The following is a 22905-nucleotide window of genomic DNA, read 5'->3' on the forward strand; positions in this document are numbered from 1 at the left end:
GTTATACATGTTATATTGAGAAAAAAATGTGTTTAACAAATTTGTATTTTGTTTATCTAATAGATTTTTCAGTGGGAAAGTGGAAAGCAGATAATAATATACAAGACGGGCAGAATTTACATCCCACAGAAATTTTGAGACTGACAGAAGCCTTAGGAATCAAACCATACTTACAAAAAGACAAATGTGACAAATACAGGGAACCGTATAGCCAAAATATACAAGGGTTTAGTTCAGGTATTTAAATCATTTTGAAACAAAATAGCTATCATTTCTACAAAACAGAGACTTGCCCACTACCTCTATTCGTAATGATTTTCACAATTATTAGGTATTGACCTGATTTTTGTAATTTCTCGTTATACATAGTGCGATCTAACTACATCGTACTTTGTAAGTACAAAGTATTTAGAATGTTTCAATTTAAATCAACAAATCTATTTGATTTTCTTAATGTTTAAATGTGAGTTTCACAAAAAAATATTGGAGATGTAATTATCTGATTGAGTCTTTAGGAAATCTGTTTTTTAGGTTGTAAAAAAGTTTTGCCTATTTACACCATACCTCAAGATGTTGTCTGTCATGTTGGAGAATTGTGTACTGAAATCTCCTGTTGTACAGAAACGGAAATCATTGCAAGATCCCTTGAGGTTAAACTAATACTCGATCCATGTGATTTTAAATTGACTGTAGCCATTGAGAGATTACTTTTTGAAGTTGATCTATTCCATTTTGAATGGGGTATGTATTCTATATACATGTAATGGATATTTTCCCATTTTTATTTTCCAATGTAATGTTATTTATGAATAATCGTTCATGCCAAACATGGATAATAAATGAGTTGTTTATAATAAGAAGTTCAAAATGATTGTCACACGCTCAAAAGTGTTACAGTGTAGTCAAATAGACCTAAAAAATGTCGACGAAACATTTGATGGCTTAAGTTTCATATTGTACAAAGTCTTTTGATATGTTTTTTGGCTCTGTTTACAATTTTTTTGGAGTTTATAGTCTCCTTCGCTGTACAGTCTATCATCTAATGTTGTACCACCTGTTGTTTATTTGTTAATCAAATGTTATTTTGTTGATTTAAATTTTAAAAATTTATATAGATAATCATTTAACAATTATTGCACTGCAACACTTTCTTAAATTACTGATATAGAAATCATTGGTAAAACATATTAGACAGTTTAGTTATATATCACTGCACAAACATAGGAATTAAAAGAGGCATTACATGTACAAATTTGTTGTGTTTACAGGTCATCAGAAACAGTTTGATTTGTATGGAGTCATGGAAATTTCGTATGTATATTTAAAGTTGGTGCATGAATAATATTGATTCACATTTTTTGGTTATTGTACTGTAGATTATAAAGTATGATTATTTTTAAAGCACACACATTTCTTGTTATTGACTTGTTCATTTGTATCTACATAACTTTTGTACATTTTTCCAATTCAAGGTCCTCAATTATAAGGATTTAAATGGTGTGACCTCCTATTGGGCAATTCTAGTTTATAATTGACAGGTGGGGTGGATTGGTGTAGTTTTTTGGATAGGTATCAGGGGAAATAAATCATAAAAAATGCCTTTCAGATCTACAAATTTAGATCTATCAGATGTACAGTTTCTGCTCATAATTGGGGGATGCATTGCTACCCATTTGTATATGATGTTTCTCGTCTTGTTAGATATAACGGGAAAAGTATTAAACTCAACTGTGCAAAAACACTGATTCATTTTATTATATTTAAATCAAATAGTAGAAATAGTATACAATGTGTAAACTTACTAACTGATCTTCCGTCTTTTTTATTATTTGGCACTTGTTTTAATTCAGGTTTTCTTTAGAAAATTTATATGAAGAAAAAAAGTACTTACTGAATCTGAATCAGAGTGTATATATCCAGGCTGACGAACCTACTTCTTATGTTCTGTTTGAAAACTACCTATTACAAAAGAGGCCGTGTGAATGGAAATCAGACTTTTTCATTGAAGGTAAACATTGTAAACAATGCAATTGAGTAACAAGAAAATATTGTTGGTTTTGTTGGAAATGCAATTTTAATGTGTTTATTCCCTTTGTATAACCAAATTAATATGAGGCAGGTGGTACTTGATGAGATACTGAAGGTCATATTTGTTTTATTTATCAATTAACCTGAGACAGAGAGATCCTTCATTTTGTCATTTTTGACATCATAAACAATTACACTACAAACCAGTAAAAGTCTGAAATGGGCTATATCTGTACTCGACTGTACTGAGTTTTACTGAACCAGTCTGAATTGGTCTGACATTTACTTGATAATACTCGACTGTAGTCTGAACCATACTAAACAGTCTGAATTTGTACTTGACCAGTACTTAACCATTTTATACGAGTCTGAACCATGCTCGACCTAGTCTGAACCATACTCGACCTAGTCTGAACCGTACTCGACCTAGTCTGAACCATTCAATTCAATTCAATATTTTATTTAAGTCTCATCTCTCATTAATATATAATACAACATTACATTAAATGTAAGAATATATAAATATAAAAAGAGAGCCATTCTGTACAGAATTACAATAGACTATAACATTAAAAATTATATAAAGAATTCATCTATTATAAAACATATTGACATTAACATTATTTACAGTATAAAACATTTCTACGTCTATTTAAAATAAGATTACAGGCTTTGGCACAGCTACGAATCATATTATTATCTGTAAATAAAAACAATAATTTCTGTTTATCATCAAAAGACATAAAATCACTATTAAAATGTGTTGCTTCATCAATAATTTTTTTCTAAAATCGTCATATAAAGGACACGATAAAATAACCATACTCGACCAAGTCTTTACCAACCTAGACCTATTCTTTGTATCTATCAACTGAATTTTATCAATTTAGGAAACGTTTTTAATAAAAATGAAGTTTGAACAACAACTTGAAATTAAAATGTATTCAATATAGTATTGAAATTTAAATTTCACAATAATTAATCATAATTTAACTTCAACACAATATTAATCAACACATAATAATATATATCAACTTTTAAATATAAATAAAACAAGCTGATCAAATAATGTTATCAAACCAATAATTTAATATAATCATGATAATAGAATTTCCATAGCACTTTAATATGAAAGCCGAAAAGGGTCATTCAAAATTCAAAATTCAAAATTCATAATTCAAAATTCAAAATTCATAATTCAAAACTCAAAATTTTCACATCAAGAATTCCGATTCCGATCTCGTCGTTTCTTTGTCACGTGGTCTCTGCGCCTCAACTTACCTCGGTGAAAGATTGCTGCTGGTTTAGATATAAGTATTTATTATAATGTTAAGAAATGTATACTAATTTATTAATTGAAATAATGAATAATAATTAGAAAAAGGCTTAACAAAATTAGCTAACAATTTTGTTGCAATTACAAAAAAAAAATAGGATGAATAGGACTCTTTGAAAAACGGTATCCACTCAACAACTATAAGTTTAAATAAAAGAAACAGGAGCATTTTTGGCAAAATATAAATAACCAATACCTTTTTGATATTGGAATATTTTAATGTTTGTAAAATATTTACCTGTAGTTCATTTGCTGTATAACTGTTTATTTGTGCACAGAGAAAATTAATGACACAAGGCTTATTTAGTTTTATCATCTGCAGTTAAAGTTGAACTGCCAGATTAATTAAGACAAGTAACGATGTCTTGTGGTGTAGGGTAATAAAAATTAGTTATGCCTATTTGTTTTGTCTAGAGAGAAAGTAATTAAACTCCATGACAAAGGTCAGTTGGTCAGGATACTTGATGTGGTACTGTCACGACTGTAAGGATTTTCCTTGAATGTTTAAATCAGTAAAGATACTGAAGGACTTGGTTTTTAAAGTTTATATGTTTAAACTTTTAAGCTAGCTTTGTCAATATATCGGAAGTAATAAGATGAACTCAATTAGATGGTATGAGTGCCAATGAGACAACTCTCCATCCAAATAACAGTTTATAAAAGTAAACCATTATAGGTGCGGCCTTCAACACGGAGCCTTGGCTCACACCGACCAACAAGCTATAAAGGCCCCACGAATTACTAGTGTAAAACCATTTAAGTCTGGAGCTGGCATGTAAGTTAACCTCTAGTAGTATGTTGTTATTTATGTATTATTGTCATTTTGTTTATTTTCTTTGGTTACATCTTCTGACATCAGACTCGGACTTCTCTTGAACTGAATTTTAATGTGTGTATTGGTGTGCGTTTACTTTTCTACATTGGCTAGAAGTATAGGGGGAGGATTAAAATCTCATTAACATGTTTAACCCCGCCGCATTTTTTGCGCCTGTCCCTCTGGCCTTTGTTAGTCTTGTACTATTTTTTCTTTAGTTTATTGTGTATAATTTGGAGTTAAGTATGGCGTTCATTAACACTGAACTAGTATATATATTTGATTAGGAGCCAGCTGAAGGACGCCTCCGGGTACGGGAATTTCTCGCTGCATTGAAGACCTGTTGATGACCTTCTGCTGTTGTTTGTTATATGCCTATGGTCGGGTTGTTGTCTCTTTGACACATTCCCCATTTCCATTCTCAATTTGATTATATTTGTAATCATTTTATACCATGCTAACGCTCGGTATTGAGATATTACCAATATAATGCCTTCCCATGTTAAAATGGGCATAGAGCATGGCATGATAGAATTATTTCTGAATTATTTACTTTTCTTAATTGAGGGTTTCTACTAAACATGCATGTTCTACCCACACTTTGTACTTGAATGTCTGTATAAATTTAACAGCGACTGAATAATGAATAAAGAATGTAAAAAAGAGTCATACTACATGTCATTATCTTCTGCTTTTTTTCTATATCCTTTAAAATTTTCAAGAATAAGTAGGCAATGCGTTTACCGTTAAAATATTAATAATTAAGCGAAGATCGTGTTGATTTCCACTCAGTAACAGAATATTTATCGCAGATTAAAAAATATTAAGATTAACTTTAGTATTCAATCTGCCGCTCATTTTTTCATGTAACTAACTAAAAACTGACAGAGACGGATTAAGGGACAGGGTGCCCGCCCCCTTTTTTGTGGGAAAAACTTTGTTGGTTATAAAGTGAATCAATGAAGCATGACTAAAGTATTATATTAGATAACCATCATGTGAGCTCATTATGTGAAGACGTTTAGAATTAAGTCCTTATAACTCTTCGTTATATTGAATGACAGAATGGCGGAATGAAGGACAAGTGTAAAACTATATTACCCCGACCTAAGTCGACGGGACTATAGAAATATTTGCCTACATGTATTAGACATAGTCTTTTTATATTTGAGTGACGTCATTCACGATGAGTTTTGAATTTTGAATTTTGAATTATGAATTATGAATTTTGAATTTTGAATGATCCTTTTCGGCTTTCGTACTTTTAGATGGTCTAATTACCTCAGTACATGTGTGTTTTACAGGTAAAAAGAAAGCCCTTTTTTCTTAAATTCGTGTATTACTTATCTAGTACATTCGAAAGGCCTTGTTATTTAAGTAACAGAATGTTGCAATTTTGAATAAATGTTATTTAAAATTTAATACTTCTGACCAGGTGTGATCTTATTTATAAGTTTGCCCCAAGCAGAGGATATACTTAATATTTCACCACTAATCAGAAAAACAATTGTATTTATTTCTTTAATTTTATCTCTTTTTGATATTAATTATATATAATATATTTTTTTATCCTAAATATAATGATAGATATATTTCTAATATAAGGTTAAACAATTTGTTTATTTTGTTGGCTTGTATGTTGTCATACATGTCAGTTAAAAAGAAATTTATTTTAACAGTTAAAAAAGTAGAGATTATTTGGTCTAGTATGGTTCAGACTGATTGAGTATTGTTCAGACCTTTGGTTAGGTATGGTTTAGACTGGAAAATTGGTCAAGTACGGGTCGAGAATGGGTTCAGACTGTTTCAGTACAGTCGAGTATGGTTCAGACTGGGGTCGCGTAATGTCAAGTAAACGTCAGATCATTGCAGACTGGTCGAGTAAAAATCAGTACAGTCGAGTATAGATATAGGTCATTTCAGACTTTAATGGTTTGTAGTGTTAGGTGCAGTAAAAAATAGGTTTTTTTACCAAATTAATTGGAATTCTGTGCAACTGCCATACAAGCTAGTATAAAACTAGATTTAAACCAATATTTTCTATATAAAGAAATGCCTGTAAAAAGTCAGGAATATGACAGTTGTTTCTATATGTTTGATATTTTTGAGCTTTTGATTTTGCCAATTGACAAAAGACTTTCATTTTTGAATTTTCCTTCGAGTTCGGTATTTTTGTTATTTTATTTCTTTTGTGAAAATTTCTAGCTTTTTCAAAACATTTATGACTCAGCACCTACAATCTAGATATAGCAATCAAACAATTGTTTTCCTTTTCAAGTTTTACTAAATGGAACTAGTTATTTTTGAAGTCAATATTACAGTTATAAACTCACGACAGCAATTGTTGGCAAGACACAAGTCTCCGTGCAACTGTTTTTGAAATAAATTCGAATTTAACAGCGTTTTTTTTTTATTCAATTAAAGATCATTGGTGTATCATTTGTATGTTCTAATGTAGGATTATACTAATTTTTAAATTCTATTCATATATTTTCCACGGTATCCAATAAAATTGAGAATTGAAATGGGGAAAGTGTCAAAGAGAAAACAACCGACCATAGAAAAAAAACAACAGCAGAAGGTCACTAACAGGTCTTTAATGTAGCGGGAAATTCCCGCACCCGGGGGCGTCCTTCAGCTGGCCCTAAACAAATATATACTAGTTCAGTGATAATGAACGCCATACTAATTTCCAAATTGTACACAAGAAACTCAAATTAAAAAAATACAAGACTAACAAAGGCCAGAGGCTCCTGACTTGGGACAGGCGCAAAAATGCGGCGGGGTTAAACATGTTTATGAGATCTCAACCCTCCCCCTATCCCTCTAGCCAATGTAGAAAAGTAAATGTATGCTCCACAATGTTATGAATATATTTCACTTTTATTAATTTAGATTTCTCACTATATCAATGGATGATAAACAGACACTTAACACCTGATGCTTCTTTACCTTCATACATTTTATATCGACTCTATGAGGAAACAAATCTAGCAGCATATCTGGAAGACCAAATGTGCCAAAGGGTATCTCCTCCATACAACGGAGATTGGTCTAAAGGTATGTTGTTATATTATACATGTAACCTTAAACATTTTCGAAAAAAAGAAATCAGAAACTTTTTAAAAAACTAAATTGACCAAACTCCGGGAGATATCAAGACAGTTTTTTCAACAGGATTAATTTGTTTTTTTCCTAAATGGGTGTAAGCACCTATTCAATGTATCAATAGTTCTTTGTCTAGATAAGTTTATGGTCAGCTTAAGTTTTGGTGGCATTGATTAAAAGTGCAAATATTTGTTCTTCTTCTATCAAATCATGTATTGGTATTAAATTATGTTCAAATATTTAAATAGTGGCAACAGTAGTATATCGCTGTACAATAGTCTTGCAATGAGCATTAACACGTCTTATTTCTATGGAGATTATTTAGCTCTGTCTTCCTCAATCATGGTCTTTTCACTTTTTAACAATTTCGTAGTTTAAATGATAAATGTGTGACTATGTCAGATTAAGATGAACCACTAACGATTAATATATGAAACGATTGCATATTTTATGTTTTCAAAGTTTGTGGTAAACTAAGATTAAGGGGAACCAGTAATATAAGACAATGCAAATTAGTATACAGTTGTTTGACTCTCTTTCTTCAGTCTCGAGTATTTTAAAAGCATAATATACATATTCAAGTATTGCTGTCTTAATTTCAATATAATATTTTAGTTTCAATATTATTCACAAGCGAAATAAATTTCTGAGTTAACAGTTCATTTAACAATTTTAAGTAAAACCCTAGTGATGTGGGATGTTTCCTGTTAAAACTTTCATCGGAGGTTTAAGATCTTAGTACGAATTAGTTTGATCCTGTCACATATTCGTGTGCCTTTTATTAGGGAGAAACCTCGTCAGTGGTTGTTTGTCTTTATATCATATTATCATGTTGTTTTTTATATATTCAAAATTTGATATCGATGACAGATCTTTGACTGTTTTGAATCTATGCAGACCTTAACACACTGTAAAGATACTTGTCCGTTGTTGCAGACTGTATGTTGCACTATATATGCCTTATATTATAGTTATTTTGTTTTATTTGTAGTTTTTTACCACACAACTCTTTTTTTTATATGCATATTGACTATATCGAATTTGATTTTTTTGCCACTAATCAGTTTTGTATAATCATTTCTATACTTTTCAGATGCAGATTAATCGAGTAAATTTTAACAATATTTATAACAAAGCAAAAGGAATCAGAGCTTCGCATGAGGGAGATACATTCCTCAATTTATATTAATTTCTAAAATTATGTAACAGCAAATTTTAATAACACAAAAAAAACCGGATTTTCATGCCAGTACCGAAGTACTGGCTACTGGGCTGGTGATACCCTCGGTGACTAAAAGTTCACCAGCAGAGGCATCGACCCAGTGGTAGTAATAACTTTAACGGTACCAATTTTCCTGCACCAAATGCGCATTTCGACAATACATGTCTCTTCAGTGATAAGGAAGTCTATGCCTGGGATAAGAAAATCCTTAGTTTTTCGAGAAAAAAAATAGAGTTTTGTAAACAGGAAATTTATAAAAATGACCACATTATTGATATTCATGTCAACACCATTACTGCCATAAGAAAGTGTTTTCCCTTATCTTAGTAACATGTGCCTTAGAATAATAAAAAAGTTGAAATGGGCGACTGCGCAGTATGCATATGGTTTTGCTCAATTTTTGAAAGGCCGTATGGTGAGCTTTAACTGGTTTTTTTTTGTCATTTGGTCTCAATTGGAGAAATGTATCATTGGCTATCAGACCATATCTTCTTATTTTTATATAAATTTTACTCGTGGCACAGGTGTTTTTTTTCATGCAAATTGAAGTAATAAGTAGGAACCCGATATATATAGATTCGAGTTTGAGTCAAATTGAACATCAAATGTTATAAAATTTTCGATTTCAGTGACACATTTTGGCCAGTATTTTACAATTTAAGTGAGGGATCCAAAGAACTGTGTGCTTAACATTATGAAATATGTATTTTTATTTTCAGAATGTGCATTTAATATGAGTTTACCAAACTTGTCTTCGTTAGTGGCTTGTCACATATTTGAGACTTGCTTGGGACTTACATGTTGTGTGAAAAATGAATTTCTACAGAGAACAGTCCAAATATATTTCGAACTGGATCCTTGCAGTAGTAAACTAAGCATTGGAATAGAAAAAGCTTTTTACAATACAACTTTGACAGATTTTAAATGGGGTAAGATATTAGTTTAGTTTAGTTAGTCAGTTTCCCCAAATCATATATCCTTTCCTTCTTGTTCTATTTAAAAACATATCTTAAATTATTTTGTGGATTTATTGATAAATAATTTGATACCTTATTAAGCAGCATTAGTTGCCCATTCTGATAGCATTGCTTTTACTTTATTTCTACTTGATACAAGTATACAAGAATGAAATGAAGATGTATGAATATGGATTATGGAATAATCTTAATCTCAAGTATTTCCTGTGTATTTACACTTAGTCTAATAATTTAAGATTTTGTAATATAATAGACATCTTGGTATGATCAAATGTCTGTCATGAAATCAAAACGCTTTTACCAATTTGCGAAAAACAGCGGAGAATTAGTATTATCTTTTGATTTCTGTAAATTTCAGATTTTACGTTTTCTGAGTTATAATGGGTTTTTTTTGGTTAAAAGTGGGGGATCCAGTATTCTAACTCAAGAAATGCTTTAAGCAGTTTTCCTGAAACCTTGGTGAATTGTTTATGTTTATGTATGTTTTGTGTATGTAAAAACACATTCTAAACCCCATCCCTGAACTTGTTTGTCATATTGGAGTCTTCATTAAGCAGTCTTTAGAACTGAGGGAGTCAGACCCATGTCAGACAAGCTTATGATGGGTTTGTTTATTTACATTTATAATTGAACTCTAATATGTTCTATTATTATATATATTGTGTAGTATTACATTGTATTGCATTGTATTGTATAAAATAATGGTGGATTTTATTGCTTGACCCTTATGGGTGTAATTTTGCAATAAAGATTATTATATTGATTGAAGCTCCTCAAGAAAAAAAATATAAGTTCTCTAAGTAATGGGGGGATTTTTCAGTTCTCTATCAGTAATATAAAGTACTCTGCGAAGATTTCAAATCACTTTGGTGACTGGTTATCGACTACATCCAATAGTGAGGAAAAACGTTATTTTTTAAGGTAGAATTCGCCAATAAAGGTTTAGATGCTGTAAATATTAGCAATATTTTCCATCAAAAATCTGTACAAAAAACTATACCTGATTACTTCAAAAATAAAGCTACACCTGTTATTTCTTATACTTACACAACGTCTATTGCATCCAAGATTTTCAACCACAAAAGAGTTTTAGAGGCTTTTAACCTCAAAGATACAAAATTCAAGCCTCCGGATTGCTCATGTGCATCGTCACAATACAATTACAGTCCAGCTGGTCATATTACTACTGGTAAACTTGGCATCGTTACCAATGAACAACTAAGAGAGTTGTTAGCCAATGGACCAAAATATAGAATCCCCCAGCCCATCAACTGGAAAAAGATATTCAAGTTACTGATGGATGCAGTTGAGGACTATGCAAGAAAATGGGTAAAGCGCGAACCACACGAACCAGAACTGGACACTTTGTCTGAATGGATCAAAGTTATTCGATCATGCATTCAGAGGCGCATACGAAATCTACGATGTAATATGAGTACTGGAGTTTCTAACCCTTTCAAGAATCCGGAGGTTGTGGATGCTTTATCCTCTTTGCATGACAAATATGTCGTTGTTCCAGCAGATAAAGCCTCCAATAATATTGTCTTCATATGTAAAAAACATTATATGCAATGTCTCACTACAGAGCTTGGAATAGATAAAACTACTGGTAATCCTACATATTCTTTAACATCATTTACCAAGGACGAAATTTTACAAAATCATAAATCTGTCCTTCTTTCTTTTGGTATCAACATCAAAGAAAACGAAGAAAACTTGCCTTCATTATACTGGATACCTAAATTACACAAAACCCCATATAAAGAACGATAAATAGCTGGGTCTTCAAAATGTTCGACTAAACATCTTTCTAAAGTACTGACTACTATTCTTTCGACAGTTAAAGATGGGCTTCAAAAATATTGTGATGAGATATATTTTACCAATGGTGTTAACCAGATGTGGATTCTCAAAAATTCGAAAGAACTACTGCTTAACCTTCGATCACAATCTTTGCAATTTTGCAGCAACATAAAAACTTTTGATTTTTCTACGCTATATACTACTATTCCCCATGCTCAGTTGAAAGATCGACTTCACCATCTCATAAAACAGAGCTTTTTCTATAAAAATGGGAATCGTAGATACAAATTTCTTGTTTTGGGTTACAATAATGCATATTTTGTGAAGAATCACACTGAATCTTCCAGAAAGTATACTGAAGATGATATTATCAAAATGCTGGACTTTTTGATCGACAATATATTTGTTGAGTTTGGAGGATTTATATTTCAACAGACAGTCGGTATTCCAATGAGTACTAATTGTGCACCCCTGCTGGCTGATTTGTTTTTGTACTCGTATGAAGCAGAATTCATTCAGAACCTTCTAAAAGACAAAAAGAAAAAGCACCTTGCGAAATTCTTTAATTTTACTTTCCGATATATTGATGATGTTCTATCATTGAATAACCCATATTTCAGCCAATACCTACATCTCATATATCCAAGTGAACTTGAAATTTCGGATACTACTGATACTAGAAGGACTGCTTCATACCTTGATCTTTTCCTCAATATTGACGTAGATGAATGGCTTCACACGAAAATCTATGATAAACGGGACGATTGCAACTTCCCAATTATCAATTTCCCATTTCTTAGCAGTAACATACCCTCTGCCCCTTCGTATGGTGTTTACATATCACAATTGATACGTTATTCTCGTGCTTGTTCACACTATACGGACTTCATATACAGGAGTGTGCTCCTTACGCAAAAACTGCTCCAACAAAGTTATGAGGAGGACAGATTAAAATTGACACTCCGTAAATTTTATGGACACCATCACGAATTGGTGGATCCGTGCGATGTATCTTTGACCAAACTAACTAAGGACATTTTTACCACATGGTAGATTGTTGTTTGTCATTATGTCGTCTAATCTTTTAATTACCAAACGTGACTTATTCCCGATTGTAACTGTTTTGCTGAGTGTGAATTCGCATTACTATAAGACGTGTTACGGTACTTCACAAATTCATCTATTTAGTTTAAATGTTTAATGTTTTATTTGTAATTCTCATCGGATTTTGTCAAATGTGTTGACTTCTTTTCTATTATATTTATGTGTTATGGTAAATAATATTAATCACCGCATTCATTTATTAGATTTTATGTTGTTCAACGTAATCAGTGCGATATTTTACGTTTGAAGTTAGATTCAAAACAAACCGGACATAGCTTTATAATGTAGTTAATTGCTGCCTTACTTTGCTATTAATAAATATTGAAATGTGCATTGTTATTAAGTGCAATATCAGTATTTAGTTCAAGTCCTAGTTCTTTCTTTTTTTTTTTTTTTTTTTTTTTTATTCTAATTTTTATTATTTTCAAGATTTACAACAAATACAACACATCAAACATACATACAGTAATATTAGCGATATATTTAAATATATATTTATTTATGGCAATAAACATTGTTGTAAATGAATTTGTTTCTATTTATATGAAAAAAAAAGAAGCAAGAAGAAACAGAAGAAAATATAATTAGAGTTAAATGTTTATGTACCACTGTGTGGCACTTGAGAATTTTAAAGAATTTTATAAAAAAAAAAAGAAAAAAAGCAAGAGGTTAAAAAATATCCCGTAAGATTTTCAGTACATAATAAATTGTGCTATTAGATACAATAATATCTTATGTTAGTTTTGACAATAAATATAGATTGTAAAAACAAATGACAAATTGAATTATAAAAATAATACTTTAAATGCATTCCACATGGTATCAAAGTGTTTTTGTCTCTTACTTTTGACTGCCATTATTTTTTCTAAATTGCACATGTCATATATTTTAACTTTTCTTTAATGGCACTGACTGAAAGATCTTTTAAAAAATATCTACTGTTGTATATATATTGTTTCATGTATAGAAAAATCAAATTATATTGGTCACCTTTTCGAACTTTTGATATATCTCCAAAAATAAAATTCAACTTATTCAATGGCAGGCTTACCCCACCAGATAAGAACCAATAATCTACATCTTGTAAAAAAATTTGGATAATTTCACAATTCCACAGAATATGTTCAACAGTTTCATCTTCTAATTTACAAAAAGTACATAGAGGGTTATCGATAAGTTTGATTTTACATAAAAATTTATTTGTGGCAAGAATTCTATGGTTGATTCTGTACTGAAGCCACTGTAGTTTTGTATTGACAGTGACTGTAAAAGGTAGTTTGAATATATGTTTCCAAATGAGATCTTCACCTAATATTTCACTCCACTTCAGTTGTCCTGTTGGAGTCACCTTGTTACTTATGAGTATTTTGTACATATCTTTAGTACCTTTTCTACTTTTAAAAAAGACTTGTAAGCAAGCTGGAATAAATGAACAACATAACTTATATGAACCTTTTTTGTAATTGTTTGCTGCTTTTTTAATAGCAGAAATAACACCCATGTAATTCAGATAATTTACATTGATATCATAACATTGCTGTATCAATTCTAATGAAATAAAACATCCATGTTCATCTATTACATCATTAACATATTGTAAACCATAATTAAACCAATGTTGATATAAAAAAAAACAGGTTTATTACCAATTCTGATCATATTGTTAAACCAAATAGGACTTGATAAAAAATATTCATAGTCCATATTTCTTTCTTTATCAGTAATCATTTCCCATGCTCTGAATACATCTTTCCAAAAACTGTTTTTGATATATAAACTAGCTTGTCTGATATACTGAACACCACAATTATACTCAACTTGAGTTACTTTAATACCACTAATTTCCTTATTTCCTCTTATCTTTAGTGCAAGAATCTCAGCACAAAGGATGAAAAGATAAGGTGAAAGGGGATCACCTTGTCGGCAGCCTCGACCTATGTTAAAAAATTCAGAAAGGTTACCCCCTTGTATAACTGCAGACTTGATATTATTATAAAAAGCTTTTATCCAGTTGATAATTGATTCCCCAAAATTAAAGAACTCTAAAACATTTAGCAAAAAATCCCAAGAAATAGAATCAAAAGCCTTTTCGAAATCAATTAACAAAAAGAGTCCAGGTATTTCGTGATCTTCTGTGTATTGCATGATATCATATCAAAGCCTTATATTTCTCCTATGTACCTCCCACTGATAAAACCAGTCTAATCAAGATTAATAAGTTTGTTAAGGACAGTCTTAAATCTGTTTGCAATTACTGCTGACCCAATTTTATAGACAGTGTTTAAAAGTGAAATAGGACGCCAATTTTTCAAAAAATGACGTGGTTTATTTCCTTTTGGCGGGCAAGTAATAATTCCTTGCTTTTGTGTTACTGACAATTCATCCTGTTCTGAACCATAATTTAAAGATTCAACCACAAAAAAATGGAGATCTTTCCAAAAAAAATTTAAAAATTCAGTAGAAAAGCCATCAGAGCCAGGAGTTTTATTATTTTTCATATTTTTTAATGCCTGTCCAGCCTCTTTGACTGTGATTTTACCCTCCAAGCTCTCCTTATCATCATTAGAAAGTATTGGAACATTTACATTTTTAAGATCTTCTTTCAGATCAGCTACTGAACTTGAGTTATCTCTCTTCTTATATAAATTTTCATAGAAAAGTTTTACTTCTTTTAAAATTTTGTTCTGATCAGTAAGTATTTCCCCATTATTTCTTTCAATTTTTGGTATAATGTTACTCATCAAATTTTTTGACTCCAGTCCACAAAAATAATTTGTTGGTATTTCACCCTTTAATTTTTTATTACGTAATTGCTCAAGTTCATTTCTTTTGCTCTCAAGTTTAGTTATTGAAAGTTCGTCAACATTCTCCTCTAACTGTATAATTTCATTTCGTAAAGTTGTTTCCCTTTTTTCAGATTCCCTTTTTTTGTAACTGGAATAAGAAATACTTTTCCCCCTGATTTCCATTAATAAAGTTTCAAGAAAAAGTTGGTGATTAATTCTCATTTGAATATCTTCATTATCTATCTCATCAATATTGTCAAAATCATAAACTAGTGCACAATATTGTCCTAGTTCTATCTGATTCTATCTTATTCATTCAAATAACGTCATTTTTCATTTTTTGATGATCTGTTTTACAAATTCAAATGACGTCATCATTTTTTGTCATTTTTTACTATTTCAAATATCACGTCACTTGGCGTTGAGGTTTAAACATATTCGGATGTGTCTACATATTGTGTTGCAAATGTCTAGTTATGTAATGTATTTCAGTTGTTTCCTGTAATTAGTTAATATTTCAGTTCTATCATGTACAGCTTTTGTTTATTAATTTTATAAATTTACTGTTTGCAAAAGTATAAATTATTCTAAATGATAAGGATGTTCTGGTAACTAACAGACAACCCTGGCCGTTTTTGGCACAACTTTTTTGATCTTTGGTCCTCGATGCTGTTCGACTTTTTGCTTGTTTCGGCTTTCAAACTTTTGTATCTGGCCATCACTAGTAGATCTTGTGTGGATAAAATGCACTTCTGGCGTATTAAAATGTTCAACTTGTTGCTTTTTGTTGGCTGTTGTTCGTGTGTTTCTTTATCAATTGTATTCTCCAATTTATTTATATTGTGGTCCTGTAGTGTTGAGTTGTCATCTTAATGTTATATTTCACAAAATCAGGTTCAACCCGCCATTTTTTTCTTTAAAAATGACCTGTACCAAGTCAGGAATATGGCCATGGTTATATAATAGTTCGTTTCTGTATGTGTTACATTTTAACATTGCGTCGTTTGTTTTCTCTTATTTTTGAGTGTAAATTCACATTGCGATAAGACGTGTCACGGTACCTGTCTATCCCAAATTCATGTATTTGGTTTTGATGTAATATTTGTTATTCTCGTGGGATTTTGTCTGCTGCTTGGTCCGTTCCTGTGTGTGTTACATTGTAGGGTTGTGTCGTTCTTCTCCTCTTATATTAAATGCGTTTCCCTCAGTTTTAGTTTGTTACCCCGATTTTGTTTTTTGTCCATGGATTTATGATCTTGAACATCGGTATACTATTGTTGCCTTTATTTATGTCTTTTGAAATAACCTGGCTTTAGTTATTTTATATATTTCTAGTACTTCATGTACATTGAAAAGTGTTTTATTACTTTTTTAAAGCGACGGGCTTAAAAGAAGGACGAAATATACCAAAGGGACAGTCAAACTCATAAATCTAAAATAAACTGACAACGCCATGGCTCAAAATGAAAAAGACAAACAGACAAACAATAGTATACATGACACAACATAGAAAACTAAATAATAAACAACACGAACCCTACCAAAAACTAAGGCTTAACGTGAGCTCATTGCGGAGCTGTTTATTAATAATTTAACGATGTCATGATATGATTCTCGTCAATTCCATGTTGGATATCTCAAGTACGTTTTTTTCAATATGTTTTTAATAAAAATGCATATAATTATATAACTCTAAGATTGCTTTTACAATTATAACTTAACTAAATTCTTGATAGAATATAAAGAAGTCAAATACAAGTCTTTCTCAAAACTTTATTTTACAAAGCTGGTTCATCAGAGCCATTTTTTATAATATAATATTTGTGCTATTTGCACATCGATTGAGCAGAGTTCTAATTAGGTCCAGAAAAGATAAAAATAAATAATGTTACTAATTTTTTACAAATAAAAACTTTGTAACCTCCCTGCACTGATTTCCTCTATTTCTTTTATTAGCTAAGAGTATATTAGATATTCGCATTATTATATTATCCAGCTAACAAATTGTCCTTTATTGTTTTTAGGTTTTGACAATTATTTTAGTCTACAAGGAATTGTGAGAGTCATGTGAGTATTTTTTTCATAATCTTATACTTATCATTTTCTATTTCTAGATTTTTTGTAAGACTTTCATGCTTATTATAAGCATGTTTGTAAATCATAAATGTCTTATGTAAGATTGCAATACATTTTTTTTTTTTAATTTGAAAACTATCTTTTAAACCTTTTTTCTTGTCAAGATTTGTGGCCTTACTTAGCTGTTACATTTACCTTCAGGTATAATATTGAAGATTTGTCTACAGAGAAGATGTATCTAATAACAATGAAGATCATGTTTTGTTTTGAGAGCACATCACCAGAGTGTTCTGAAAATGACCAGTTTACAGTCCTTGAGAATACAATGTTGTCAAAAGGTGTCTGTGATTGGTCAGATCATTTGTTACCTTCAGGTAAGAAGATGTTTCCAAAACGTGTAAAAGGCTGGTCGAATCTTATCTCACCATCAGATAAATTGCATTGTAACAACATCTTTATGTGATTTGTCGAATGATTTGTCACCCTCAATTAAAAAAAAAAGTGCGAAACATAATGCAGAAGACTAAAATAACAACAAAACAACACACTGTAGGAAAAATTGTGAACGAAAAGTTCGTAATTAGATGGCAAAATCAAAAGCTCATATACATTAAACAAATAGATAACAACTATCATATTCCCGACTTTTAACAGGCATTTTCCTGAAATGAAATACAAGAATTTAAGCAATTACCCATAGCACAATAACAAAATGAAGGAATGTATAATTACTGAGCCACCTCAAATGGCTGGCGGCTTTAGATGTTCCAATGCTATATCTACTGAACTATTAACAAAGGATTTTGAAATTTGAATATGTTGTGTCTGATGAAAAGATAGAGGTCAACATTGATATTTACGATTTTCACTTTGGCAGTTCATGCGGTATATTTGAACAATCGCATACTTTGTTATCTCCATGCATAAACTTATAAACTGTTCAGCTTTTGTTTTCAAATTTTGAATATGTAGATATTGGTGACAAAATGGAGGACAAGTTTGATATTTATTATTCTCACTTTTACAATTCAGGACATACTCTATATGCGTATACGAAAATAGGGAGCAGAACATCGAAATTCAAATAATACTAAAAGCTCAATACATTATTATACAGCAATTTTATTTGTATTAGTACCCATCTAAAATTTAACAATGGTTTCCTTCAAAATACAGATAAAACAGTTTGTTGTCAGTTTGTTGTCAGTTTAACAGCTCAAATTTTAGAGATTTTAAAGATAGTTTTTGGTTTCTAAGTACTATATATCATTGTAATATAAACCAAATTATATCATTTTAGGCTTTTCTTTGAAGCAGTGGTATATAGAAAAGGGACTAGCACCAACTGACACATTACCAGACTGGATGATATCACATTTGTTGAATCAAATGAGAGTTTCTTCATATCTTAATATTCAAGAATGTAGGAGGTCTGATATATATAATTCTCAAAGTATCAATGGTTGGAAGAAAGGTAAAACAATTCTTATTACTGAAAAGTTTTTAAATCGTCTGTTTTTTAATTAACTAAAGATTTTTAAAGGATTGTAGGGGTTTTCAGCCATCTTTGGTTGTAAAATAGTCCAATATATTTAATGGCGTAGATTTTTATGCCTTATTTTCGGACATTATGTTTCCTTGTCTGTGTGTCCGTTCGTCCGTCCATTCGTTCGTTTGTCTGTCCGTCTGTGGAAAGGATGCATATGTGGTTTTATTTCTGTTGTCTATAAAAAAGAAGATGTGGTATGATTGCAAATGAGACAACTGTCCACAAAACACCAAAATGACACAGACATTAACAACTATAGGTCACCGTACGGCCTTCAACCATAAGCAATGCCAATACCGCATAGTCAGCTATAAAAGGCCCCGATTTGACAATGTAAAACAAAAAGAGAAAACTAACGGCCTTATTTATACATGTTATATAAAAGAATGAACGATTGTTTTATGTAGATTAATTTATGTATATGCATCACCCTTTGAAAATTCAATTAATACTGTTTTGAGGTAATATGAACATATATTGAAAATAAATAAAATTTTGTTTAAAAGTTAAAGCACATGATATAATACATATTATTCATCATAAACTTTGCATGTGTATCCATTATGTTTCAAACAAATACTTGTTACTATTTTCAGACTGTTCAAATACAGTTGCATTGACAAAATTGGATGACCCAGTGTCCTGCCTTCTGTCTTCTGAATGTACTTATATAGAATGTTGTGTTGATGTTCATTTCATTCCAAGGTCATTTATGTTCTATCTTCACATTGATCCATGTGAATATCAAATAACAGTTGGAATAGAAAAGTTCTTCAGGAATATATCATTAATAAACTACAGATGGGGTGAGTACATTTTTGAAGGAAAGTGAAGAGATATTAATGCAATGATATGTGTGCGTCATTTTGCATGTTTACATGGCTCACAGGACCACTATGACCTTCTCCAAACACAGTACGTCCGTCGTTTTTTGTTATTTGTTATTTTCACAATAATCGATTCCTCTTAAACTACTGTGTAATTGGAAATAAACTTGGCAACAAATATTTCGATATGTGGGAGCTGTCTAGATTTCCATTTTTCAGCTTATTGGTACATGTATGTCTGAAAAGTTTTTAATCTTGAATTCTTTTGAGTATGTATTAAATTTTGTATAATAGTTATGATTGTATTGTAAATGTGCAGATTATTTTTTCTTTTAAAATCAATCACTTATTTAGAAATGTCTGCTTTGAAATCAGACATGCTAAAATATACAATACGGGAAGAAAAGTTGCGGAAAAATATACAATTATCACTTGTCGGAAGTGAATTTCGAAAATGCTCCATATGTAAATATCTATTAGTGTGAAAGCTTGTGTGAAACTAAACTATTAAATCCTAAAATCATTTAATTAAGTCTAGGTCAAAGTATGATTCGCTCGTGTATGTAACAATGTTTTAGATTTTAACGAGAGAAATTTATGTATTACTGAAAAATTATTACACCAGGGTTTTCGATATCACTAACTAGTCAAAACATTTACTAAATTTTATCATCGGTATAAGGACATTATTCGTAAATATAGCTCAACATGCAGACTTCTTATACTTTCAGGTATTTCACATCCCATTTTTTATGGAAATATTCTTTATAAAAGGTGTCAGTATTTACCTCAAAAACTAACAAAACCTTTGAATAGACTTATTAAGAAGGGATATAATTACGATACTGTTGTCAGGTCATTAAAGATTGCATATTTTGGCGTCAATATTGATTCACTTATAGGGTCTTTGCATCGGAACTAAACACATTTATTCAAAAACCAGTTGTTGGCATGACACGGGTTATGTTCTTCTCATATATGTTATGATGGTATGATACTAAACCCCTAACGGGAAGGATTGTGCCTGATGTTCATATGATGAAATCATAATCTTTCAGTCAGTTTAATTGAAGTCTGGAGCTGGCATGTTAGTTAACTGCTAGCTATAGAAGTCTGTTGTTATTTATGTATTATTGTCATTTTGTTTATTTTCTTTGGTTACATCTTCTGACATCAGACTCGGACTTCTCTTGAACTGAATTTTAATGTGCTTATTGTTATGCGTTTACTTTTCTACGTTGGCTAGAGGTATAGGGGGAGGGTTGAGATCTCATAAACATGTTTAAACCCGCCGCATTTTTGCGCCTGTCCCAAGTCAGGAGCCCCTGGCCTTTGTTAGTCTTGTATTTATTTTAATTTTAGTTTCTTGTGTACAATTTGGAAATTAGTATGGCGTTCATTATCACTGAACTAGTATATATTTGTTTAAGGGCCAGCTGAAGGACGCCCCCGGGTGCGGGAATTTCTCGCTACATTGAAGACCTGTTAGTGACCTTCTGCTGTTGTTTTTTTCTATGGTCGGGTTGTTGTCTCTTTGGCACATTCCCTATTTCCATTTTCAATTTTAAGATGTATATATATAAGTGTTTATTTCTAATCATTTTTTTATAGGAATCACACATGATCTCTGGTTGGTAGGAATTTTCCACGCATCTTTCAACATCAGAAGTTTTCCTGGAGAAAGAATGTATGTTGTTTCACTAAATATAAGCATATGCTTTGAAGACGAAAAGCCTTGTAATTTGACTGTACAGATTCTGCAGAATACTAGACTGCCTAGGCGTCTTTGTTCCTGGGAAACTAAATATTATATAGAAAGTAAGGATTATCTCTTTCTAAGAAACTTTTTTAATCCTCTTAGCATGATATTTTTGTCAATGTCTTATAATAAGGAAGTTAGGTATACCTTCCATGCCGTCATCTATAACTACAGTACTTGTGGGATTTGTATGAAATGTTGTTTAACTGTTATGCTTATTATGTAAATGTACGAACTTTCTGTGTTGTGTAAATTGTGGGATATGTATGATATTAGACGACTTATGAAATTTATAGGTAGACTAAGCTTAGAGATTATATAATGTTAATGTCATAGCTACTGTATGTCTATTTTGTGCACTCTAAGGGTGACCAAAATGAGAATCTTTGTGTTGTGTATCCTTACCAGCATTGGTAATCTTCGTCTGCTGTTATGCCTTTTTAATATTTAGAGAGGAATTATTAGTGTTGACCATCAAAAGTGTTTTATGATCGATAAATTTGTAAGGATTTTAATCAAATTATTATGTTGACTGTGTGCTGACCGGAAGATACATTTTTTTTCTGTGTTGGTTGCTGTCATAAGTTTTATTACCCAATCTGGTTTCAAACCAAATGAAGTAGAGTTGAACAATTAAAGGTAATCTCATCTCCTTCATCAATACAGTTGATTTATTAAATATATATCAAATACTTGACCTAATCTTTAAAGAAAAAGTTTTGATTTTTTTATTATAGAGTTTTCATTAGAAAAATGGAAAGAATCCAAGTATATAGGCAAAGATCAACATTTACCAGCATATGGATTGTCACTTTTGTTTGAAGAAATTGGTATATCACCTTTCTTGAGGAAAGAACAGTGTAGTGCAGAAATAACTAAGTACAGAAAAAATCTTCCTATCAAAGATGGTAAATGTTGTTAGTTTTACATTTCAAATTAAGAAAAAATGTACAAAAGAAGAGAAAGCTTACTTAGATACACATTATCCTAAAATCAATAAAATTTGTTTTTCTTTATAATGGACTGTCACAAATATATATTTTAATGATATACTTTAGCTAGTTATAAGTTTTTTTTTTTTTCAAAGCCTGTAACAGAAATTACTATACATATTCACCCTAATAGAATGTAGCGGGGTTATTTTCACTAAAACTATGTACTGACACCATATGACTTGTTGAATTAAATGGTAAATCAATTATACTAGACTATATGTGTCGAACACTGGAATGTTTGATGAGATAAATAAAAAATAGAAAGTCTTGTAGTGAAAGATGTATAAATATTAAGACTTTTACTTTTTATCTTAGTTCTCTTGGTGTTTCAAAATATAACAGGACTAAACTATTTACCTACTTACTTTCTTTAAATGTCATAGATAATTAGTGAATTCTGACATTTGATCGTTAATTTTGAGTGAAATTTCCTAACAAAGAATCATTTGCTTTTTATTCCTTAGTAATATATCATCATGGTTTGTTTATTTCCCATTTGTATGTAGGACAACTTTTGTCAT

The 22905-nt window shown here is 30.8% G+C and overlaps 1 protein-coding gene across 1 annotated transcript in view; it reads left to right on the plus strand.

Moving 5' to 3' along the window:
* Positions 1–22905, plus strand: part of LOC139483068 (uncharacterized) — a 115471-nt gene that overhangs the window by 40717 nt on the left and 51849 nt on the right. Inside the window, exons 25-36 of the mRNA XM_071267096.1 lie at positions 64–237; positions 532–741; positions 1269–1311; positions 1851–2008; positions 7074–7238; positions 9228–9437; positions 17203–17245; positions 17456–17628; positions 18555–18728; positions 19400–19609; positions 21242–21448; positions 22127–22297. Of these exons, the coding sequence (XP_071123197.1) occupies positions 64–237; positions 532–741; positions 1269–1311; positions 1851–2008; positions 7074–7238; positions 9228–9437; positions 17203–17245; positions 17456–17628; positions 18555–18728; positions 19400–19609; positions 21242–21448; positions 22127–22297 (1938 nt within the window). The remainder of the gene's footprint in view (positions 1–63; positions 238–531; positions 742–1268; positions 1312–1850; positions 2009–7073; positions 7239–9227; positions 9438–17202; positions 17246–17455; positions 17629–18554; positions 18729–19399; positions 19610–21241; positions 21449–22126; positions 22298–22905) is intronic.

This window comes from Mytilus edulis, chromosome 7 (assembly GCF_963676685.1).
Source record: "Mytilus edulis chromosome 7, xbMytEdul2.2, whole genome shotgun sequence".
Taxonomy (NCBI): Eukaryota; Metazoa; Mollusca; class Bivalvia; order Mytilida; family Mytilidae; genus Mytilus; species Mytilus edulis.